Source organism: Catharus ustulatus, chromosome 5, assembly GCF_009819885.2.
Source record: "Catharus ustulatus isolate bCatUst1 chromosome 5, bCatUst1.pri.v2, whole genome shotgun sequence".
Lineage (NCBI taxonomy): Eukaryota > Metazoa > Chordata > Aves > Passeriformes > Turdidae > Catharus > Catharus ustulatus.
Window position 1 is genome coordinate 63645334 of NC_046225.1, and position 26553 is coordinate 63671886.

A 26553-nucleotide genomic window follows, 5' to 3' on the forward strand; every position below is an offset into this window, starting at 1 on the left:
AAGTTTTGATAAATTATACAAGAAACACGACATGGGCAGAAAATCCCAGAACTTACTGATAAGAGGTTTCTCAGATCTTCCTCAAAAGCCAGTTACAACCTCTACTACGGGATTTTTCCTATTACCTATCCCAAGTGTTCATCGACAGAACTGCAATGAATGAGTAGTTAAAAAGATAAAAATGTAGCAAAACTAAGTAATACAAACTTTAGGAGATTTTTTATTTGTCCGGGTCCTACACCATATGTAACTTTTGTGAGTTTTTAATAGTGTTCCAAGTTTTGACAGGAGATACAGAAGTGCAATTCGTGACCTTCCTAACTTTTTAGAAAATACTAAAAACAAACACAAAATGCTGAGCCTGCACTATGAAAGAGGTTTCATTAGATCTGCTTGATTCAGGGGAAAACAAAGTCTGGCTGGAATGCTGCTCTGTGAGCTCCTAAGAAAGAATCATAAATCTTCAGAGGACGGAAAGTCAAGTATTATTTGCAGTCCTACAAAGCTGAAGGTGCTGGGTCACTGCTGCAGATTAGCTGAGCCTTGGAATGCAGCTGAAACACGTGTCTCAAACAGATGGCAAAATCCAGGGAGCAGCCCACAATTTGATATCAGCAGCTGTGTGTGAAATACACGCAGGGTTAAGTGGCTGAGAAGAAGCACACTGCGGCTCTACCCAACCGTGTACAACTGCCTCGGATGATTCAAAGCTCAGCTTTCCAAAGTCTCAAAATTTGAGACTGGTTAGGAATCAAAACTCATGGACACGTGCCATTGCACAACTGAACTGAGAAAAGCCAGGCACCGCCCTTCTCCCCAGTCCAGCAAGGAGTGCCCCGCCAACAGCCAACTGCCCTCTGCTCCAGAATTTTCTGAGACAAATGTCTCTGCATTGCCCCCAGTGATGAAAGAAACATAAAGATATTAATTCCACTGCCTTAAAATGGCAAAATCCTAATAATAGTAATGCAGGAGAACATGAATGTTATTAGAAAACTGTTCCCATCAGTAAGTAATCTGGGGTTCAGTGGAGGGTTAAACTTTTGCTTCTACTATTTTTCATGTCAATTGCTCATAAGAAGAAACAGAATGCACTGTTCCCCAAATCTGCAGATGACACCAAATTCAGGGGAGCTGTTACCACACTAGAGGATAGAAGACCATTCAGAGGAACTTTCTGATACGTTGGAGAAATGAGGCAGTAAACCCTCATAAAGTTTGTCTAAGAAAGATACAATGTCCTGCCCCTGGGAGAGCCCAAGTGACTGCCACAATTGGATGCCAGTTGAAGTTAGTAGCTTTGCAACGGGAAGAAAGAAAAGAGAAAAACTAGAAAGACAAAAGGAAAGATATTTGAGTCCTGCAGGGCAAGTTGAATATCGGTCAGTGGTGAGAGTTTGCAATGACTGAAGTTAACTTGATACTGGGCCAAACCAGGAGGAGTGTACCAAAAGAGATTGAGCCTCTTGTTAAGCATATTGGGAAACTACACCAGGAGCACCACAGCTACTTCTGGGCTCCCCAGCACAAAAAGAAGGTATTGACAAACTGGCCTAAGTGCAATATAACTGGAGGAAGGCCAGTATGACCACTATGGGGCTGTGGCACCCAGCATTGAAGGAATGGAGAAGATGCCAGGCTTGCTCAGGCAGCCAAAGGAAGCAGGCAGGACACATTACACAGCAGATACCCATTCAGCCATCCAACGGGGAATACAGCCATGAACAAAGTACATGTTTCTCTGAGATGAACAGCAAAAGGACAATAGTGACAGTCAAAAGAAGAAAGTGGCTGGGTTTAGGGCAAGCTGTTACTGTTGAACTTCATCCTGGGAGGCGTTCAAACCAGAGCAACCTGATCCAACCTCCAAAGCAGCGCTGCTCCAAGCAGGACACTGGACTGGCTGACCTTGACAGGACCCTCACCAATGTATTATATCCCCAATGCTAAATCATACTAAAGATACAGACATATATATATTGGTATATATATAAACACATATACTTATTTGTATTAGTATAAACCATACCAAGGACAGAGAGACAGACAGCCATGTTAAGAGCTGCACGAGGCTAGAAAATACAAATTTGTGAAGGATGTGAGTTGAAATTTTGGGCTGTCCTAAACTGGAGCAACCTAATTCTTAATTCTGAAAAAACAATAAACATTCAGAAGCTTTCACTTAAATCATGAGATGCTGTGTTCCACACAGACACAAAACTGAAATATTAGACTTTTAAAAAATCAATATAAATGATACATGAGCTTATTCCATAACAGGATTTTTCTCTTGAAGAGAAGTTTCAGAGAAACTGCCTGGATTTCTACCTTTAAAAACTGCTTAATCTATTAGTTTGAATTATAATCTTTTATGTCATGTATTGTATTTATTTGGGAAACATTGACAGAAGAAGCATTCCACACTGGAAGGAGTTTTTTATTTATACAGCAATATAATTTGGACTAAGGAGATTAAAGACACTTAAATAGTGCATCTGTCTCTATAAATCACTGCTGATCAGGAACTTCTGAAAATCACCCCTTGAAAACAATTTATTTTACTTTGATGTTCTTAGCAGCAAAAGGATTTTTTGCCCTCCAAGTATGAATCTGCAGTACTGTCACATTGCTCTTTAGACAATTTTTATAAGGCTTCTTGAAAATACAATTGAAATATGCAAATTTAATTCATCTGGTATACTGTGCGCCCTCTTAAACAGGAAGCCTATTGTGCATCTAATACAATCAGTGGAATCTTAATGATTTTGTGGTTAAGAAAATTTGGTCTATTTTATATTGAAGTCTTTCAGTTAATTTCAATACAAGCTGTTAAAGAACATTTAGGAAGACCATATGTGTAAAGATTTTAACAGAGTAGAATGGTATTTAGCATTAAATAAGTAAAAGGCTTGGTGTTAATGACATTTCCAGTAAAAGAAACTGTTTACTAAAACATACACCACAAAATGCAGGGTGCGTCATTTGTTCGTTTCAAAGTTTAAATATTACATTAAGTGGTCACAAAATAAGCATTCAGGTTTTTTCTTATTCAACCAATGCTAAAAATTAGTAGATCAGTGACGTAATTCAACATTCTTTTAATGACTGGGCTTTTGCATATATTTTCCAAGGCGAGCACTGCAAATCTTGTCACTGCAAAAACAGTACTTAGAGAAATACGCCTTGCAATGTAAGGGCCTGCATTAAAAAGTGGTCCCAGAATGAATGCAACCTCTAACTAAAATGCTATAGTCAACAGCCATGTCCCACCTGTGCTGCTAACAGGGTAAGGCTGGTCTGTTCCCAAGGATCGCCAACAATGTCAGCAGCCTAATTTCAGCAGTGTCAGGCAAAAGAGGGCAACTTTACTTACCTCTGAAAACGAACTTCAAACCTGATTTTCAAACCAAGTGAGTCAGTTAAACGACAAGCTTAATGAATGCCTAAAAAAATGGGTTGAAATTGCTATTATGTGTACTTCTGCAGAGCTTTCATTCTGTGGAACAATACAACTGTTCAGACTCAACTACTCAGAAAATATGGACTGAACAAAATAAGTAATAGCTGCTCTTGCTTTCTTATCTTATTCTCCAAGGTGTCTCTTTACTTTCAAGACATCTGTTTCATTTGTCCCTCCAGTTTGTTACTAGTTATTTTTACTTCTGGTTTCATAGCTGCCAGCACATTGTGCTGATACATATATACAACAAGGATCTATGTTCTTGGAGGGTGGGGAAATAAAATACACAGTAATTAGCATTCCTTAAATTAATGAAAACATTTATATCACTGTTACATTTTTAATTACAGGAACTAAAATTTTCCAATACAATTTCTTACTTAGAAAAAGTATGTTATATTTTTTGCCAAATAGACATTTTACTTTCTCTTATTAAGCACCAGGACCTTAGCCATTCAGACTTGTTTCTGTTGAGGTTTGTTGGGTATTTTTCATGGCTCACTTCAAAACTATGAGAACAATCCCCAAATTGATCAATCATATTTTTAAAAAATATGGTCAATATAATTGTATCCATATACACATAGACAATGGATTTTGCTGTTTTTCTTTCTCATAACTTACTTTTTAATAACAGTCAAGAATTGTAAGATTTCAGTTAGATTAGTCATGGATGTTAAAGTTACTGGTAAAATAAAGGGTTTTTTTTCCTAGCTGTGATATCTATAAGAAAAACATTCACAAAAGTAATCTGTGATATGAAATGCAAAATAAATCAGCCAAGTCTGACAAGATAATCAGACTGCATCCTGAATTACTCTACCTGAATTTGAACTACAGTATGGCCAGCCCATTTAGGTTGTTAATCCCAAAGATGCTGGTTTCATAACAGGGCCACAAAACACTGCACACATACAAAAGAGTACATTAATTGAAACTCAGTTATAGAACTGTGCTAATATTAATAATGCTGCTTTTCATATCCTTATGAATTCATGTCACAGAATGGTAGAAACGAACCAAGAAGCCAAAATCCAGAGCTGGCAGGGTTAATTTGAAGCTGAAGGCAAGCATCCCTTGAACTAATTAAGTGAAGGGGAGAGGAGAGGGAAATATCCCAATGATCTGATTCTAAAATCTCACGTGCTCTCTCCAAGGAAAAGAGAACCAACATAGGAACCCTGCAGTATTTTCTGTGTCATCCCAGATTTAAAGACTACCCTGTGCAATAACTACCTAAATTACTAAGAATTCCTAGAAGAAATTCCTCTCTCAAAAAACCCCACAGACCACTGAATTTAAGGAAAAAAAAAATTGATATTCATTATATGAAAGGAATGGAGGCATTAGAAGGCAGCACCAGACTCTTGGAGGGAGATACAAACATTTCCTGAGAAAGCCCATGAGACCAGTGGCAGGTTTCCTCTGGTGCAGGCAAAAGGAAACAAGAGTAACCTACACACACTCCCAATATATTCACCTTTTTAGATGTACTGAGTAACATAGGCCCAGCAAGGCTGCAATTAAAATTTTGAATGACTTCACAGGATTTTTTTTGGTGTCAGACAGAAAACAGTGCCCTTCTTCATCACCTCTGCACAACAGCAGGCTGAACACCTCTACCCTTGAAAGTGAAGAGTTAAGTGTTTCCTTCGAAACCCTTCTTGGAGGAGGTTAAATTAATTTAGAAAATGTCCTCCAGAAAAAGATATGCCAGAATGTATCAACCTTCTCTCTTCTTTAATACTTTTTATAATTGTTTGTACTTCATAGACATGATTTTAGAATTTTACATTTCTAGTATAGAAGAAAACATGAAAGAAACTACATTTGCAGAAACTCCACACTGTCAGTCTTTGCAGTGGTCTTAATTAATGAACAAGATGATGCCCCTGAGACTCGATCAACATCCAACTCGATCAACATCCAATTAATTTAAAGCATAAATATTTACTGCATCAAAAGCTTTCATTGTCTCAGACAGAAAATCAGCAGCATTAAACATAGATTACAGTTTGTAGCTTGTCCTCATCGTAATTTTTCCTAAGGAATACAAGAAATAAGAGGCAATGTCTGTGCAAATTCAAATCAACAAGGTATTTTCCTAAGGAAACTGATTTTTCATTCTATTAAAAGTCCATAATACTTCACATAACATAAATATTATGTTTATTTCTTTATTTTATTTGCGTAGCCATCATACTGCTAGTTTGTGCAAATAAACAATTAGATACACACACAGAAAATATCATGTTACCAAACAGAAGCATCACTTGATGAAGACATCTCTAAATGTATTACTGTGTACAGCTCATCTTAGATTCTTTACATTTTACAAAGCTGAATAATTTGGGGCACCCAATGTCAGGAAATATCGCCTGGATTTTGATTTTATACAAACAGCATAATCTGCCATCTGTGCTGAAGTCCTAGGGTTTATGAAGCGTGAAAAAAGCCTGCTGCCTAGGCCCTAACTTTTCTGCTGCTATAGAAAAAACACAGAAATTCTGAAAGGGCAATGATGTTTAAAATTGAATGACCTGGATAAAGATGCAGAAGAAGCAAAGAGACTGTCTTGTTTCAGTCCTCCAATTTAAATATAAAAACTCTATGTGAATTTAATGTCGCCATCTTACAAGGCATTCATTAATTGTCCAGTGAACAATCCCTGACTTGTTTTGGTCACCAGGAGTTGTGCAACTAGGAAGGGGAAGGTCTATTTCTTTGATCTGTTGAGAAAATTCATTCTGGAAAGTCTTGGTTGACTTGTATTCTATTTGGTGGGACATAAAGCTTTGGACTGTGTTGGACAGGCTATGGAACCAAGGTTCACCTTTGCTGTAAGGTGGAGAAAGCAGTGGAAAGAGAGGCCCATTGTAGCAATCATCACTGATGAAGATATCACTGCCAAGGGCTGCTTTGGTATTTATGGGCATACACAGTTATGTACCAATACCTGCTATAAACTGAAATAAGCAGCATTACTTAATGAACTTACCAGCCTGCGGATCTCCCTCTCACATTCCCGCTTTATTCTGTTGATCTCATCCTGGTGGGACTGGTAAGCCGTGCGCAGGTCCGCAGCCTTCATTTTATCTGCCTGCATGATGTTATTCAGAGCTTCTTCAAGCTGCTTTTTGCCAGATTTCAGCTCCAAGATCTCCTGTTGCAGCTTCATTCGCTCGCCGTCGAACGCCTTGCGCGCCTCCTCCTTGGCCTCGCTCAGCAGCGCCGTCTTCACTTTGTCAGCTGCCCCGTCCCGCAGGACGTTGACGGTTGACTGCAAACGCTGAATTTCACCATCTTTGATTTTCACCATTCTTGCCACCTCCTGTTCATGCTGCCGGATCAGTAGCTCTCTGACACTCTGAAGTTCCTTCATTTTCTCCTCATGGAGTTTGGCTTTCAGTTCAGAAACATAGGCAGTGTGTTTATGCTGCTCCTGCTCCCTTTCTTGCTTCACCTCTTGGATTTTTTCTCTCAGTTTACCCACCTGGAACAAAATATGAAATATTAATTAACAAGCACCACTCTTATTTTTAAGCCACCAAGGAAGCTGCTTCTAAACTGTTCTTAAAAACCTATCCTGAGTATTCAAAAGCAAAGACTGCACACTGTTCTCCAGTAAACAATTAGAGAAGCAGGGCTGGAAAAAAGGTCATGTGCATGTTAAGGAATCTGCTACAGGGATGTGCAACTGGCAATGAGTTCTCACAGATCTAGGGAATAAAATAAAAAAGCACAACATACAATCTAGTTATCTCCTTATTTCCTGTACCAACCACACCAGGCTATTCTCACCCATAACTCCTCTACTGCGCTCTACAAGGAGATGGAAAATTAATCAAACAGGGAAAAGACTGTTTATGCTGGAAATACTTTTTTATTTTGGATTTCTTAACTTTTTAGCTATTTTAATGGGAAAGTCCTTATTAGATAAGGCAAAAGAATTGGCCTTTTGAAAAATCAAGTCTACTCAATGGACTTCAGATGCCACCCCAAAACTGAGACTATTCACGTCCCCAGACATTTCAGAAAATATAGGCCAGTGAGTCTAAGGGTTGGGGAGGGAGTAGTGGAAAAATGTTATAGACTATTATAGTAATATCCACTGTGATGAAACCTCATTATAAATGATGCTCAGCAGGTTGCACAGAAAGCAATGCTTTTTCCATGTGGGATTAGACGTTAATTTAGAATAAAGGGGGAAAAAAGAGAAAGGCTCACTTGTCTATTGCAATATACCAGAAAGGCTATAATGTATCTCATAATTCATAGTTTCAGTAATATCTTTCTACTATCCCCATTACAGAGACTGTCAAAACCTCAGAGGCCAGGGTTTCAAATTTTGTCTTTTAACCTTGAGTGACAATACAAACATACACAGTAAATAGTGCTTCATGGTAAAGGGAAGCTACTAAGCAGCAAAATGTTAGTCACTGCCACATCTGCTTCTATCTATGCTACACAAAGCTGTGATCTGTAGTCATTTAATTTACTCTAAATTAAGCCAGAATTGCAAATTGGTCAGATAGGAGTCCAGTCAGGATCAACCCACCACAACTTGACTTGAAGTCTTCAGAGAGCTAGCACAGCAGACTTTTCCTGTGCCACAGGAAAGATGCCACAGTAACTTGGAGAGTTAACCAACTAAAACTTACCCTTGATTTAAAGAAAGGGAGGAAAGGTATCTTCATTTTTATGAAAGCAACCTGGATGCACTGTTGACTAAACACCACCTGAGAGAGCACTATAATTACAGCTGTTAAAAAGGTAATAGCTCTGAATCAGATACTGTCACACACAGATTTTATAGATATTGCCACTCTGTTCCAGAATGATTCTGAGAACATATCTCTATTGAAAGAGAGGTTGGGTTTTTTCCTCCAAATGTCAAATCTGGCTATTGGAAATTATCTGCAGGATATATCCATGTGTTACTTCTTTTGGTGGGATGACATTTAGTTCCAAGCCTACAGTAGATAGCAGTGATTTTCAGTGCTTGCATTAGGGTACCCAATTCCATAGGAGAGCCCTCAGCAGGGAGGGTGGAATAGATGATCTTTAAAGGTCCCTCCCAAGCCAAACGATTCCATGATCCTGTAGCAAAGCTAAGTTGCTTACTCATCCATCTACTATCAGAAGTAAACAGACTAGTTTACAGACAAATTTGCAAATGAAACAACACTCATCATTTACCTATTGCCTTACTGATGAGACAAGAAAATTGAAAATGAAACTGAGCTATGAAACCTACTAATGACAACACAGGGAAACAAACTGCATAATGGCACATGTAAACACAGATAATATACCTCCAGAACTGCAGTAATTTTAAATTAGTCATATTGTACATAAAGCATACAACTGAAAGGCAGTTTTCAATACATCATATTCATGAGTCTCACTTCCTATAAGAATTTTAATAAATGAGAAATGGATTTTGACATTTTGGAGGAGCACTGAGTCACAAAAATTAGCATACTTGCTCAATTTTTTTCATCTTTCCCTGAATTAAGGGAAAACAAGGCAAAACCTATCTGCATTGTTGCTGTTTGTGAGAACATGTATTAACATAGAGTACCTGAGTACTATCATATATCACTACCAATTTTACCTAAAAGCTTCAGCAGGAGGAATTTAAACAAGATTTAGAATCCTTAAAAAACCCTGTATTTTTACACAGCATCTTAAATGCTTATTATACCTCATGATGCAGAAAAAAAAGATGCATCCCAGTTCCCAAGGTCTTTAAAAAGTCTTTTCTTATTGAAGATGAAAAGTTAGATCTGTTTGTTAGATCTTCTGTGAAAGCCATAATCTGTTCTTCCTGCACTCAAGTCCCTCTCTCCTGCACACTGTGCAGTTCTGTACTCCTCTGGCTTCCAGAGATGGAATGAAAATAGTAGTGTGGCATTTTCCCATATGACCAAGTCTCACTTTCCAAATGAACCTAAATTTTAAAGCAATTTCTCTCTTTTAATTTCCAGCACTCTTTTTATAATTTTTTTAATATGAAGAAAGCTATTCTATCCAAGAAATTTAGCCAATAGGGAAACAAAGTCAGGCATGATATCAGGGCACCAATAAACCAGTTACTGGCCCACATTGATGCAATGTCATTGTCATAGCAGAACTTGGCTTCTTCAAAAAATAATGCTAAGCACAATTGCTTCTTTCCTTTCTTATGTATAAAAAGTACCTGAAAGCAGGAATTTCTTTAAAACAATATAATTATACTTTTCTTGAATATTTCTGTCTGGTGTTGTTTTCTATGACAAGTTGTTTGCACACTTGAAACAGAAAAATAACAGTTTGGCTTTATGATCGAAGTCAATGGAATAATTTTAAAACTATGCATTTCTAAAAGGTAATAACCTACTAAATCATACCTGTTTCCAAGTGCTACCAAACCACTGCCCCCACAAAAAAATTATAAAACCATTACTCAGGGTTACCTCATCTTTTTATCTTGGATTTAACTGAGGGGGTTTTTAATTTGTGGCAAAATAGTCACTCACAGGAGGAATACTCTCCACAATGTTTTTTGTAAATTTGAATGCAAAAGAAGAGAAGGTAATCAGGAACAGTCAGCATGGATTCATCAAGGGTAAATCATGCTTGACCAGTCTGACAGTCTTCTGCAACGGCATGGTTGGATGGGTCAATGAGGGGGGAGCAGTGCAAGGCTTTGGACACTGTCTTCCATAACATCCTTGTAGGTAAGCTCTGGAAATGGGGGTAAGAGGAATGGACAGTGGATCAAGGTAGATCAAGAACTGGCTGAATGGCAAAGCTCAGAGCACCACGATCAGCAGAGCAGAATCTAGCTGGAGGCCGGGGAGCACCAGGAATCAATATTGGGTCCAGTCTTACTCAACTTGTTTATCAATGACCTTGGCCCTGGTGAGGTGCATCTGGAGTACCCTGCTCAGTTCTGGGCTCCAAACTTCAAGAAAGACAAGGAGCTACTGGAGGGGGTTCAGTGGGGGACCACAAAGATGACAAGGGGTCTGGAGCATCTCTCTTTTGAGGAGAGACTGCAGGAGCTGGGCCTGTTAAGTCTAGAGAAGAGAAGACAGGTGAGACCTTGCCAACAAACGTAAGTATCTTGAAGAGCATCAAGAGGATGGTGCCAGGCTCTTTTTGGTGGGGCCCAAGGGCAGAATAAGGAGCAATGGCCATAAACTGAGACACACAAAGTTTCACCAAGCCACTCTATCACTCCTCTTCCCAGCAGTGAGGTTTGCACTGGCAACTGAGACAGAACATCTCATTTATCCTAACTCCTAGATGCTGTGGTCTCAGGCCTATAAATGTAAAATCAAGAGTAGAATATGGATATTTAAAAGCAGTAACTGAACTTGGTGAAGATGGAGTGACAGTCAACATTATAACACCTTGATATCAAGAACAAAGTATTACTCAAAATACTGAAAGTTGACTATCTTCTAACTTTTCCTAACTACCTCAGTGGGAATAGGCACTTTGGAATACTTGTTCCTAAACATTAATGGATCTCAGCACAAGCATTTATAAAATCACTAAGCTGACTGCCAAGACCACGCTCATTCACTGCAGCTCCTTGTGCTCACAACATTGGACTTCAGGGTCCAGTCAGAGTGAGTGCTGTCCTCATTCATGTCAAAATAAGTATAATTTTTGTAGTTTTGAACTCCTTCCATTATGCATTACCCAGTGTTTGGATGTCTTCCAACAAAGCTTTTTCACTTGCAGAGTGAAGGTATGTGAACCCCTGTTCAGTTCATGCATTTCCTTCTCCAGGCTCTCTATAGATGGCAGCAAACCTACAGTCCGGGAAGATATCCTATATCCAACAGGGTCCCCAAAGCTATCAAGCAGGTATTCCCAAAACAAGACACAGTGCATGGGAATTAAGGCAAGGCCACAACTTTTGCTTCACCCCTTAGGCAGCATAAATGAACCCAGCTACTCATGTGTCCAATGGCCAAAGCACCACCAGCAAGATCAACAATGATGCACATCCAAAAACGTGCAAACATCAATTTTGGACCAGGTGTTGAATAAACGTGCAGTAAACAAATTGACAGAAGAAATTTCTTTACATGGATCAACAACCAATAAAACAAGAAGTACTAGGAAAATTATGTAGAAAGTTTTGAATGTCTCTTGGGAAAAATTTTATTTCAGAGACAGCAGTATTTTTCAGGCGGAAGTATGTTAAGGATAATTTCCATTTGTGATGTCTCTCATCAATTAGAAGGTTCTTTCTCAGATAAATCATTAATATAGGCATATACGTGAGGGAAAAATCAGTTTAGGAAAATTAAATTGAATAAATTGGCCCCACAAGAGTTTGTTACCTTTCCTAATACTGTTTACATCCCATGGGTCACAGAGCTGTCTGTTTAGCAGTTTCAGAACTTCTCTCTTACCTCTACACCAGTAAATATATTTAATTTATTTAGAATTCTCTAGGTACAGTATTTTTACTTTTCATATACCAAGAAATAATTTCTCTCGGTTTTGGTACTATTTTTTAACTACAGTCTAAACAGGAAAAATCTCCATGGCTTTGATTTACAGTAGTTTCACGAATACAAGCCGCACGGATTATAAGCCGCACCCCCGGTGCCTCGACAATGTTGCTGTCTTTGTCAATAGATAAGCCGCACCCCGAATATTAGCCGCACTTTCGTTCGTCGCGAGAATCCGTGCGCAGCTTTCACAAATTGGCCAATTAGTAACAGGATCGCGGCATAGCGGGCTTTACTGGCTCGGGGCGGGGCCAGGAAGGCTCGGCCCGCTCATGGTTGCCGACGGGGCCGGGTGGCCCAGCTCAGCGCCACGGCTCGGCGGGGCTGGCCGGGTGGTGCTGCCGCTGCCGCCGGGCTCGCTGGCCCCCCTCTCCCGTCAGCACCGCCCCGCTGCCGCGTTCGCTCGCCCGGCTGGCAGGGCTGCCGCCGCCGGGCTCGCCGCCCGCCCCGCTGCCGCTTTCGCTCGCCCTGCGCCGCGCCTCGCGAGCGCCGCGCCTTGCGAACGCCGCGTTCGCGAGCGCCGCGTTCGCGAGCGACGCGCCGCTTTCGCGAGCGCCGCTTTCGCTCGCCGAGCGCCGCTTTCGCTCGCCCCGCCGGCAGGGCTGCCGCCGCCGCCACCAGGCTCGCCGGCCGCCCCCTCCCGTCTGCACCGCCGCCGCGTTTCCTCGCCCTGGCCGGCACTGCAGGCCCCTGCACCGCCGGGCTCCCCCACGCTGCTGGCCCCGATTCTGCTGGGCTTCCCCCGCTGCCAGGCAGCCCCACCCGCCGGCCTTCCTGCTTCTGCCATGCTCCCCTGCACTGCTAGCCCCAGTTCTCCCGGGCTCCCCCGCCCTGCTGGCCCGGGCTCTGCCGCCCCCCCTGCCCCACCCTGCTGGCTCAGGCTCTGCCGCCCGCCCCCACACTGCTGGCCCCACCTCTGCCAGGCTTTCCCACCTCTGCCGGGGCCGGCCGGGCTCCAGCTTGGCTTGGGGCTGCCGCGGGCTCTCACTTCCGTGTTGGCAGCTTTTAGAATTTTGTTAATGTATTAGCCGCCCCGGAATATTGGCCGCACTTGCGGGTTTCCACCAAAATTTTGGTCAAATTGGTGCGGCTTGTATTCGTGAAATTACTGTACTCATCTTGTCAGTCAAGGCATCCTGTAACTGCTGCACAGACTGAAAGCAGGTTGAGAAATAAACTACATGTTCAATTCCAGTTAAATGATTTACAGCAAGCACCACAGCAAAGATGAGGGAGAGAGGTTGAGGATCTCTTCCCCTGGCTGCATCCTCACAGAAATGCACTCCAACACACTGCAGAATTTACTTCAGACTGCAATGTACACTCAGCAGGATTTTAGAGCACTCTGGCTGTAATTTCCTCTTTCACAGATTTCAGATGTCAGCTCACCCATTTCTCTGCACACATATGTGCACAATACACAGATCTATCTCCAGTAACAACCTCAATACACTAGAAAATATTAAATTTTTAAGCTGAAGAAAAGTATAAAAGGAACCAAGCTGAAGCAGATCTTCCTAGACTGAATATAGTGTAAGAAAACTAGTTACTGAAAATGTTCCTGTAGCTGTCATGGTCTTGTACTTACATCTCATTCTTAATTGAATCAAGAGTTAAACTTCATGCTCTTATAGGTAAAGACTGGAAGTGTATCAGGGATAAACTATTCCTAGTATTCATGTAATTTTTTTAAAATCAGAGTTCTTCAAGGACTTAAAATTAAATCATTCTTCTGTCCAAGCTATAACTTTATAATGATATGTTCCTTTCAATGCAATTTTAAAAATCATAATAAAATTCCCATCCATTTTTCCGCATATAAAGTTATACAGAACAAAACAGGAAATAACTAAAAACAAAAATTTACTAGTGCAAATGTAATCTATCATCAACTCTTAAGTCTCCAAACAGAAACACTGAGACACTAAAAATGACAGTGAAATAATGCAACTTATTGACCTGCAAATTATCAAGAGTATTAGCCACTACTAAATCTCATGGTGTGTGGTTTTATCACAGTATCAACAACAGCAAGAGAAGTTGGATGAGGAAGTCAATAGCAAACCCCTGACTTAGCTGTTCATTTATCAATAACCCTTATTCATAAGAAACTTGACTTTTTGCTTAAGTCTGTGAATAAGTAAAATTTCCAAGGCAACACAAATTTAGCTGGTTGATATTTTCTGAACCTTTTGCATCAGTCAAACATGAATTAAGGCTTTATGGTTTCTTTTTCCTCCGTAAGAAAAAAGTTCTGACAATAACATTTGTGATGGTTTTTGGGTTTACTTTGTAAATTAAAATGTAAAAAATAAGACCTTTCAAAGTTGAGTATCACACAAGGATGTTAATGAAACTAGAATGTACAAAATGTTGTTATTCAGGTGTTCCACATTTTACACTGATAAAAAGAAAAAAGGCTATACCAAAGATACTTTATATAAAGAGAACACATTTTCAGTACATACTTTCTCCACTTGGTAAGTCTTCGAGACTGTTGCAACTACAGCATCCCCAGTTAAATACAGATAAATCCTGCACATGGATTAATCTCCAGAAATGCCTTGTGCAATGTCAAATGCACTAATTGATTTTAATAAGTAACAGAATAAAAAGAACCGTATTGGTTTATCCATATTTTAAACAATGTACAAAAAAGTAGCTACTAATCTCCATAAATGCAAATGTATTTGATGAATTTATAGTTTCTCCTATGTGTCCTCTTGATTACCCAAACACCTGTTGAACATATGCTAGTTAGACAAATATTGATGGATCTGTTTCATTAGTAATCAGATGTATCACTGAATAGCTCAGAACAATGCCACACATAACCTCAGGAAATCAAATCAGGACTCCTACACAGACAGTTTCCAGTTAACTGATATTCTTCAGAGGCATTCAAAGTGACATGCTTTGAATAAGGTGCTGATGCTTGATTTTGAAGACAGTTAATTTTACAACACATAATTTTCAGTAAGATCAAATACAAAACTCTCTTGTCAGTAGGCTAATGCCATTTGTATTACTCTGATTGCAAATTCCAGTGACGGAGTGTTTGGGGATATTTAGTCCCTTTTGCCCACTATTTAAAAAAAATGGTGCCAATTCTTAGTTTATCAGTTGTTCTTCTGATTTAATTTCTCTGTCATGCTCTTCTTTTACAACTAAAACATATTAGTATCAAATTCTTCTGGTTGCTAACAGTGCTACTGTTAAAAGAATGATCATGAGGTAGATACAGACAAATACCTTGGTTTTTTCTTGTTGAAATTCTATCTGGATGTTGGTTAGTTTAGTTCGCAGCTCCTCATTAGCAGCTTGCAGGGCTTCAGTCTCCATGTCGGGCTTCTCTCCCTTGGCACGACTTTTCTTTGACATAATTGTTTTTGAAGTTTAAAATAAAATGTTTGCTCCACACTGAGCTACCAGCTAGTGCCTTCTGCTTTTAACATTTAAGAGTCATGAAGTGGTCAACAAAACCTTCCATACAAATCTCTGCCATCGTGGGAGCAGTCTCTCATGGTCTGGAAGAAGCAAAGTGGTGGGAACAGAATTAGGTTACAGCACTGAGCAGAATCAAACATCAGACTTAACATCCATTTTTAAAGCACACTGAACTTCTTGTACACTACACTTCATAGTGTACCAGAGTTTGAAAGATAAGAAGTTACATAATATTTCACCATCTCTAAACTCTAACCGCTGTATTCGGATGTTCACAGAAATAAAAGTATTTACAATTATTATGTATTTATCATATATATCATAGACCATATATATATTAATTATATCTTATTCAAGACCTGACTAGAACCATGCTCAGGATTCCCAAGAGGCACAGGGAAAACAATAAATTAATTGAGGTAGTATTTCAGTGGGAGTAGTTTATTTTCTGTAGTAAGAAGTTCTCTCCCTAATGTATCAGTTATAATGCATAATTGTATTATTTCTAATTATCATCGCGTTTCACACTATCAGCATCTATTAAAAAGGCATCACAAAACTGGAAGAACATTTTAAAATTTTTCCAATAATATCATATATATAACCTGCTTATGTTCAGGGCTGATACTGTTTGAAAAGCTATAATGGAAACAAGAAGGTATTTAACTTCATTTTCATTTCCCAGTATGCTCCAAGCTTAAAAAGTTTTCAATTATTTAAATCAGCTTTATGCAATATTCAAGGAGAATATCAATAGCAGACAAAGAACCCTAATTCCGATAATTAGGAAATCCCATGACTAGTTTGCTTCATGAGTAGTTGTATAGAAGTTTAATCTGTGGCTATTTCTCCTCTCTGCTCTCCCCTAAAAATAACTTGGTGCTCCACAAAACCAAACTGTGGAACAGGTGCTATCAATGCTGCACTAGTTTCCAACCCATGTCCTCTGCACATTTTTAAATGTTCACATAATTTCATCATTAAATCTTTGACAAAGTTGAAAGGCTCCTACTTCAAAACTGAACTACATTCCTGGAGTATCATATTTCCAAGAAAATTGTTATCAAATTGCCATCAAAAAATAAGCTGCTCTTTCCAACCTACTACCAATGGGGAGTTATTTTAGAAATGTATTAGAATGAAAATCTCATGCATTCCTTAGCACATGTTTCTGTAAAGGGTTAGTGGCTAAAATACCTCAGGTGTGTAGGGACAAACAGAACACCTCAGTTTAACTCTCCTCTTCAAGCACTGGTAAACAGGTGGTGAGTTACATGTTTTGCTTAGAATGACAAGTCAAATTAGATGAAAAGTGAACAGAACACAGGACACCAAGTCTCAGTCTGTTTAACAATATTCCCATTGAGTTCTTTCATTCATAAAAAGCAATTAAAAAAACATGAACTTTAGCAATTATGTGCTGAAATAACTTTAGTGAAATAGTTGTTTTGTTCTTTAATATCAAGTATCTTTCCTTTGAAATATAATAATCAAGTTATCCTATTCAATAAAATTTTGTTTGTTCCTTATATTAATTATATGAAGCATTTATTTATATAATCTGTGAAAAAAACAGGAACTTAAATACACTTTAATTTTGTTGTGTATCGGACCTAACTTGAAAAACAAATAAACACTGGCGCTATTGTGATTTTACACACAGTAGTTAGTTCAATAGAAACAAACCAGCAATATCCTTACAGTAAATTAAAAAAAGGAACTCTTTGGTGAGTAGAATAAATGTGAGGAATTGTTGTTCTTAATAAAGGAATTTCATGAAAATAATCTATGGAGTTTCTATAATGCTCAAATTACATTTAATACTCAAATTAGCCTTAAAAACTAGAGAGTTCAGCATTTTTCTTTGAAGTACTCTTCAGAATAAAAAAACTCTCAAGGCATTGCTCTCAACCTTTTTACTGTAACTCTCAACATTTGAAAATTGTACTTTTCAAGTAAAATAAAAGCTTAGACCCAGAACCTGAAGAAAATCACTCTCTTCTCTTATAGGCATTGAGGGAAGGAGAGTGGGGAGGGGAGCAAAACCATCACCTCCCAACCAAACTAAACATAAATGAAAAAAGAAATAACCAGAAAATAAAAATCAACAACCCAACAACAGAAAATCAAACAAAACCCAAAGCAAACAAGAAACCTCACAAAACAAAACAAAAAAAAAACTAATCCAAGAAACAACCACCAATCAAGCTGCATTGGTGGGCATAAAATAAAAATTCCATTTTTACTCTTCCCTAGATTCATCTTCCAGCCTACCTATTTTAAAAGCTGGAACTATGGCAACACAAAACCTATCTATATACTCAGAGAGGCACATAGCCTAGACACACAAGGGTTGAAGCAGAGACTGCATCCTGATTCCCAAATGAAAGGCACAGAACCAGTGAGTGCCCAGATTCCATCCTAGCTGACTACCCACATTTAATATTTGGATAAAGGTCAGGACAAAAAACAAAAAAACCAAAAAAACCCAAAAAACACAAAAAACACCGAGCAATTTGTAAACACAGAAAAAAATGAAGGAAAAAACATTCAATTCTAACAGAATTTTACTGACGCAGACACTTCCACCGAAAACTTATTTATTAACTCTCCATATGTCTGCTGAGAGGCAAATTCATGATGCCACCAGGATACAGTCCCACAATCACTCTGTGATTAAAAATAGTCACTTCCTGCACTCTGAGTTCTACACATTTCTTGCAAACCTTGGAATCATTTCAATGTATTTAATTGAAAAGGAAAGGAAAAGGATAGGAAACAGTAATGGATTCTAAATCACAAGTCACGTTTCCAACAGTCACTGGAACATACAGAGTTTATTTGTTAGGTATAGGGGCAATTGTCATTGAAGAAAAACAACAAAACACACTTGATTGGATCTGAATCAACTATTCAATAGTTTGGAGGATTAGTGTGTAAAAGATCAAAATATTTAACGTCATTTCTCTTACAGATGTTTTGGGAAATGCATTAAATTCTCAATGTATTAGAAAACCAATCAACTGAACAATGTCCTAACTTCCAATTTCTCTTCTATTTGCTTAGCAGATTTAAAGGATGCTTTTTATAACTGCCTCAATTTCTTCCTTTATTTTGTCAAACAAGACCTCAAACTATGTAATTAATTGCTATATCATGATTCTAGATGTTAAATATCAATAAAGCTTAATAGAAAAAAAATTAAAATCAGTTACTGCAGAAACATGAAAGTGTAGCATCGAAGAATTTTGATTACATAAGGGTAAGGAAAAAAGGGACCCAATACTTTTTATTTAAAAGTAAGTCAAGTTAAAGAAATGCAAGACTTTAAACATGATTCTGTATGAAATACACAAAATATAGGGAGGGTTATATCTTTAGAGAGTGACTCTTTCAGTAACAAACAGTAACCAAGAGGACAAATAAGTAAACCCGTAAAATCAAGCAATAAATATAGATAACATGGTAACACAAAGAATTCACAAAATTATATCAACCAAAATTCAGCATTCCAGCGTTATTTCAGACTTCAACAACATTATTCAGCCGCAGCACAATTTTTGGAAATTGCCAATGAATCATCCCAGCTGAAACACCAAGCTGTAACTCAGGTTCTGGAGGGAAATAATAAAGCTTCTTCATCTATATACTGCACCTCCACATAAACAGTGCTCCACTCTACTTCAACGTTTTTTTTTTTTATTTCAACCTTTCTCTTATAATTCTGCAGAGGCTACTGCAGTCTACCCATAACCCTCACTGTGCTTATGAACATGAGATATAAGTACATTCTCAGCATAGCACAATTCTGTACATTCAGTAAGTTTAAAATAAATTTTACTACCACAGCATCTGACAATAGCAAATGCAGTGGACACAGGCACAACACTAAATTCAGAGGTACCTTGCAGTTCACCTGTGTTATAGTTTAAAAAAACAGTGATTACCAACCAGTGTCTGTGTGGGAAAGACAACATTCATAGCTGCTGATGCCCAAGGCACATTTCTCACAAGGTTCAGGTGACCTACATTTACTGCTTCAATTCTCAGTTCTATGTAATAAAACATGACTGAATGGATAAAAGCAGAAGAACCTCTACAGGACTGTAAAATAATAGTCTTCCTGTCAATAAATCTAAACACAAATTATCAGTATAGTTTTCTAAGTATATTGTAGACTGGTCACCTTTCTGATACCCCTTTGTTAGCTACCTACAAAGACAGATCTATTTCTGTCACAGTAGAACCTTTGAGGGTTGTTTTAAATCATAGCCTGCTTAGGGAAATACAGAGTTACAGTGGAACACTTTATAAATGTCACTTGATTTTTTGATGGATAAAACCAGAAAAATCTTTATTGTTAGCTAACAGCCCACATTCATTTTTTCAGATTCACAGCCTAAAGTCCCAAGCTATTCCTGGTTTAAGAAGAAAATACCTTATAGGGCCACACTGTATAGAAAGCAATCTCCAAGCAACTATAAGCATTTTTGAATTGCTTTTTTTCAAGAAGACCTCAAAGTTACAACCCTGCAGAGCCATATGGAACAGAGCTTTCCTTGTTAGAGATGACAGTGTAGCATGAGCTAGGTTTTTATGTCACTCTTCAGATTCTCACAGCAGGTGACATCCTGTGGATGAGCATGGCATCTGTAAAGCAGTCAGCTCTTCTGTCCAGGTTAGTAATTGCTTCCGTATTTTTTTCAATGGCATCTCAGCAAAGGTGATCTGTGATTCTGTCACTCCACAGTCTTTCAGAAAATTCTCAATGCCCTCAGGAATCAATACCCAGATTTTTAACTTCCCACCATGAATCACTTCCAGGTCCATATATAGCAGTTAACAGAACTAACTTGGCAAGTTCCTAAATGAATTTCACCAACGTATCCATTTTCTCTTCAGTGAATTGGTTGCCTGTGACATGTGCATCTGTTAAAACACATGCAACTAAAATATCTATCCAAGTCACTGCATACCAAAAAAAAAAAAAGAATGTCAAACTCATTTAGATCTTATGCACACACATAAATGTGAGTGTATCTGCTAATAATAACCATGTGACAGTGAATTTTTATTTGTGATTGGGACTACTCCTTACCACTGGATAGCATCCAGTACATTAATCGCTTCATTCTACTGAAAGGACATGAACAGCCCACCAAAAAAAAAAAATCCCCAAGAAACTAGCTCTTAGTTTAAAAGGAATTATCACAAGTGAAAAGCAATGTCTGAGCTGAAGAGGACAGGACATGAGGAAGGGAAGGGATCCTGCACCTCCCTTCTGCACTGCACAACACTTTCATACACTAGGAGTTACTGAAAACTTAACCTGAATCCCTTCTCAGAAAGTTATAAGCTTCATTCCAGGACTTTTTTATTTTAAGTAAATAAAAAGTAATTTCACAATTACAAGCTGCATTGACTATAAGCCGCATCGCCAAGTGTTGGCAAACATTTTGTTCTTTGTCCATAAATTAGCCGCACCCACTTATAAGCTACTCTGTCGTTCGCAGCGAGGAGCCGCGTGCAACAAAGTTGCCAAATAGTAACAAAATCGTGGGATCGGGGTGGGGGGGTTTACTGCCTCAGTTCGGGCTGCAAGGGCTCGGCCCGCTTGCGGTGGCCCAGCTCGGCGCTGCGGCTCGGCGGGGCCGCTCGGGGCCGGCCGCCGCCTCTAGGCTCACTCGCCCTGGCCCGGCGCTGCCCCACAGTGGCAGGGGGGGCACAGAGCCTGCCAGCACCCACGGTGGCGGCAGGAGGGGATGGGAGCCTGCTGGCACCCATGGTAGCGGTGGCAGGAGGGGAAGGAGCCTCCCTGCTCCCACGGCGGCAGGCAGGGACGGAGCCTGCTGGCACCCACAGCGGTGGCAGCAGGAGGGGAAGGAGCCCCCTGCTCCCACGGCGGCGGCGGCAGGAGGGGAAGGAGCCCCCCTGCTCCCACGGCGGCAGGCAGGGACGGAGCCCTCCACCTGCCCCCGAGCCGCGGGGCTGGCAGCACAGAGCCCCCGACTCCCCCAGGCTGTGGGAGAGGAGGGAAGGAGGGAGCTCCCCTGCCTCTCTCCCTCTCCTGCGCTGCCAGCAGGGATCCCGGCTCCACCCGCTGCGCAACAGACTAACCAATTTGTAACAATCGCGTAAACCCAGGTTTTACTGGCTGGTGCTTGGCTCAGCACCTCGGTTTGCACTTCTGGGGTTGGAAACGTCAGAAAATTATTCACATATTAGCCGCCCCTGAGTGTAAGCCGCATTTCCCGTGTGGGAGCAAAATTTTAGTCAAAATGGTGCGGCTTGTAATCGTGAAATTACTGTATTCAATGTCTTCAATTAGTGTACATTTTAAATATTTACCCAGCTTCACTTGTAGCACTGTTTCAAGGATTTATCAAACCATTAATCATTAAAATCACTCTATTAGCCCTATTAAAAGACAAAATGCAACAAACGCATAAAATAAAAAAGACACTAGAACAGAAAGGCAAAGCTCAGATGTAACTAAAAATGGTAAAACAGAACCCTCCCTCCACAACCTTCAGAGCTCAGCTCTGTTACACATCCATACCGCTTTAGGGTGCTGGGTTCATTGCAACTCCAGTTGCAGTGCAGAGAGGCAGCTCTAGGCAGAGCTGTTCCTCTGATCTTGGGCCAATTCTTTTCTTTCCAGCAGGGACAGGAGACCTGACCTGTGCCTGCTGTCTCCACAGTGCATGAGCCTCTGCACCTTCTCACTGTGCCCTGGGTACAAGCAGGGAGATCCCTGTGCTCCCACTGAGCAGCAGTATTCCCATTAAAGCAGAACATACAAGAGCAAAAACAGAAGGAGGAAAAAAGGGTTAGTTACAGCATTTCTCTGCTAGGGCTAGATAAATGGCAAATACAGAGACAGATTCTAATATCTTTATTGACTATCACTGACACCCCACAAGTATTATCAACCTGTCAAATTTAGGCTTTTGGATTGTATTGGACCAGCTTTGTTTAGCTACTCACCTGATTTTTGCAGGAAGTTTTCTTCAGGTATTTTTTTAAACCCATCATCATTATTATATTTATTTTATTGTAAAAAGAATAACTAAAACCTGAACCTAGGAAAAATAAAAATTCAGGGATGACAGCTGTATAGAAAATGTACAAGGCAACTGAAAGGTTTGGTGGGAGACATTCAGATTCCCAATTTGACGACTCAAGAGAGAGGAGGAACCTCAATGAGAGAAAATCTGGGATCATCTAACATTTCATTGCATGTTGAATATTTATTATTTTGTAAATCAATAGGATAGACTTGAGAGATCAGGCAGGTGTAAAGAAGAGAAAAAGTGCTCCTGGCTGTGATATTAGTTACCAGCTGAACAGTGAAGCAAACAGAGGGGACATGATTTCATTCTACTGTCCCAGATCTCAATAATTATTCTGTGCTGTTGACTGCCTTTACTAAGTATAAGCAACCTCATGCTGACAGCTCCCATCCTCACCTCACTCCAGCACAGCTCTGTGCAGAGCAGCACAAGTACATCAGTCAGCACAAAGAAAGAATTACAAAACTTCTTCACCTACCAAGCAGTGGCTCAACTCCACACAAGTTCTCATTAAAATCAGGACTCGGCCAAAATGAAGATACCAGCCTAGGCCAGTAATATAGGAAGGCTGACAAAAGAACATGCTGCATTTTTTCCAAAGTTCCCATCATGGTCCACTTTTAAAGCCAAGTTCCTTAGCTCCTGAGATCAAAGTAAGGATATACACTACAGAATTGGCAATGCTGTTGCTTAAATTTTGAAGAGTCATAGAACTCCTAAAAAGGTTGGGAGTTTAGGACCTTAACCTTGTGTTTGATTACTGTATCAAGGACTCCCGCTCAGCTTCAATGTTCTTGAACCCCACATGTAAATTTAATTTCAAATCTAACTGGATAATTATTATTATTATTATCATCATATTGGCAACACACAGGCTAAGGTTTGATGGATTTTGGTTCCATCTACAGTTCTGTCACAGATGCCTTATATTTTCTCTACCAAATCACTTAATCTCTCAGTAAAGTAGGCATAACACTTGCAGAAAGACTGGAAATGTATTCTGTGGACAATTTATGAAGTAAGACTGGATATAGGTAATAAGAAATGAAACTTAAGAGACCTAGAAAGAGTCTGCAATTTTTTTTTGGCAGAAATCATCAAATTTAGTGTCCCACAAAACTGCAATTTCCTCTGGAGATCTGTTAACTTTCTCACAACAGTGCTCTGATAATCAGCCAGCTAAAACTGGTATTTCAAATACTGGTATTTGAGTGAATGTTCATTGTAGTGAACAGAGTTTAAGTCACTTTGGGAACTGGTTGATGCAATGGCATCACCTGGGATGGAATATTTAAACTGAGTGTTTCAGCCAGACAGCAGTTTCTTCCTCTCTCAGCTCTCTGAAAGGGAGCTGTGCAATGACTTCAAGCTACAGGCAGTAAAAAGCACAGCCACATACTAACACAGCAAGAGCCTGGAGACAAACTTTTGCTTGTCTCTCTGGTTAAACAGGACAAACATGACAAAACACAAGAAAAGCACAGAGGAGAAACTGCGAACTCTTTGTGTAACCATCTTCCAATATTCACAAATAGAGAATGCTTCACCAGCGTGAGAAGACTGCAAATAAAATACCCTTCTGGTAACTGCCAGCAAATTTGATTCAAACCATTCCAGACTTGTTGGAAATGTTGGCAAGTTGGTCACCAGAAATACAAATGTGTTCTCCAAAGATACCAAAAGTTGAATGTGGCAGTCATGAACAGTTGCAGAAAATATATTTATCCAGATACAGGTATCATAATGTTAAAGATAGTGTCCCTCAGAATGTTAAAAAACAGATACATTCAGTCATGGTTCACCTTAAAAAGAGAGAAACAGGCAAGCAGATATAAATACAAAACTCCAGAAATACTCTGTGACACACCACTACAGACGGTGACACTTTTTGTTGTCCAGATTAGACTGCCCCAAAGTATTCTGAAGCTCAGAAATTAATCAATGCACACACAAACACTCACACACACACACACACACACACACAGAGACACACACACACACAGACACACGCAGATATATATATGAAAATAAAGCTTCCTAAAAACTTCCTAAATTTGGGACAGTGTTAGACAGAACCAGACCAATTGCACATGCAACTTTGAGTGCTTTAGTCTGCAAGTTGTGCATGCAAATTATGGGGATATTCAATTTATGGGGGCACAGCATTGCTAGCAGTATCTCCTAAACTGCTGAGTGCTGTCATATTCAAGCTGATTTAGACATTTAGGGAGAATAAAAAGTGATTTGTTATTCACTCCAAGGAAAACATGCTTATATCTTTTTACCTATATAACATCTCTCCTTCACTGAGAAATCAAGACTTCATTTCACTACACTGTTTCAGAGAGCAGATAACAGTGTTTTACAGAAAGTTGAGGCCAAGACATGTCATCTAAAGCTTACAGAAGTCCCAATGGTAAAATGAAAAATGTTTATGCTTCACTGCTTCAGAACACAACCTCCTTCTTGCCATGGTGCCTGCAAAGAAGGCTATTCTCTGGAATGTCTAAATGACTGGAAATCATCTGTGACCACGGACAAAAATCTTTATTCAAGTTGTACTATCATGTAAATTTGACACAGTTTTAATCCTATCTGTTAATCCAGTTGTGTAAAAAAATGTTCATATAATTTCTTCTATTAACTGATCTTGGTGTTCAGTTCTGTTCCTCTTTCCACCTCATCCCCTAGAAGAGGTGTCAGAGGGAAGGCTCAAATTTAGGGTGCTGGCAGTGACTTTACAAACTTAGTTATAGTGAAGGCTCAGTGGAAAAATATGTAAATAGGTATTGTCAAGAACTGCTCTTTCTGCACCATCTCCCCAAACTTTAGGTGAAAGTGTGAATAACATTTTCCTTTAAGGTTAAGGCTAGCACAGCTATGGCAGTAACACTGTAATTTTTTACCTCCTACATAGCAATCCTATACTAGCAAAACTGAAAGCTTCATGTAAATGAAGACTTGGCTGCTACCTGTGTACATTGCCCTTGCACCTGAAAGGGAAAATGCTGAAAATGCTGCCTGTTTCAGTGAATAGTGTGAAAACTGGGAGTTCTTAGGTGAAACCATGCTCATTCCCCTTCCAAGGCATATAAATTCAAATGGCTACATGAAAAACACACACTATTTATCAATTTTTTTTGCAGTAGAGACATCTGGAAACATCAGAAAGATCTTCACTAACACTTCTCAAATGTTGTAAGGGATTAAGAACAGAAAATTACTAGATATTTGCTTTGAGATATGCAAGTCTTCACCGGTAAATAACAAGGTTATGCTCCCTTTCACTGACCCAGAGTGTGTAATTTTAATTCTTACACTGACTGTTGGAAGTTAATAGAAATGCCCAAATACTCCCCACTTCCCTTCTACTTTAAAATCTCTCATTTTTGTCTTCTGTTGTAATAACCCCTAGCACACCTATATAAATATGTGCACAGGATGGATTTCCTTGAGAAAGGATGTTAAACGTGTTGCTATTAAAATTAGTGTCCTTCAAGAATTTTTCTCCTAGAAATCAACTTTTACATAATACTATGCATAAAACAGGATTTTGACCATAAGCATACATATATTGCCATAATAAAATCCCATTACCAAAGCTATTTAATATTCAAAACACCATTTGCAGCTATTGACATTACAAATTAACTAAATCAAAGAGCCAAGAAAAACAAGCAAAAAGCTAGAAAGACAACCATAACCAAGAGAGAGCTTATTTATCACAAAAAAGCAACAGGTACTGCAAAACCATTTATCCTAAGGAATTCTCAGAACTGCCAAGTTTATGGTCTCTCACTACTGTTTATTGAAAGCACAACACACAGGCCACAGGTTTCTCACAGTTCATACCTTTTTTTTCTCATTCATACTCATTTATGAACATACAAGGAGATTCAGAAAAGACTGAAGATCTGTTGTGCTTTAATACTGGACAGTAAGTTTGATATATTTGAGACCCCTTTCCATGGTGTCTGAGAAGTTTGTTTAGTTTTGTTTTTAAGTCCTCTTGCAAACACTCAGATTACTTTGTGATGTCTAAGTGCAACGTCAC

The 26553-nt window shown here is 39.3% G+C and overlaps 1 protein-coding gene across 3 annotated transcripts in view; it reads right to left on the bottom strand.

Moving 5' to 3' along the window:
- Positions 1-26553, bottom strand: part of JAKMIP1 (janus kinase and microtubule interacting protein 1) — a 151541-nt gene that overhangs the window by 64546 nt on the left and 60442 nt on the right. For all 3 annotated transcript variants that reach the window (XM_033061324.1, XM_033061326.1, XM_033061325.1), the window contains 2 exons: positions 15232-15506; positions 6459-6953 (listed from right to left, as the gene is read on the bottom strand). In XM_033061324.1, the coding sequence (XP_032917215.1) occupies positions 6459-6953; positions 15232-15360 (624 nt within the window). In that variant the 5' untranslated portion in view covers positions 15361-15506. The remainder of the gene's footprint in view (positions 1-6458; positions 6954-15231; positions 15507-26553) is intronic.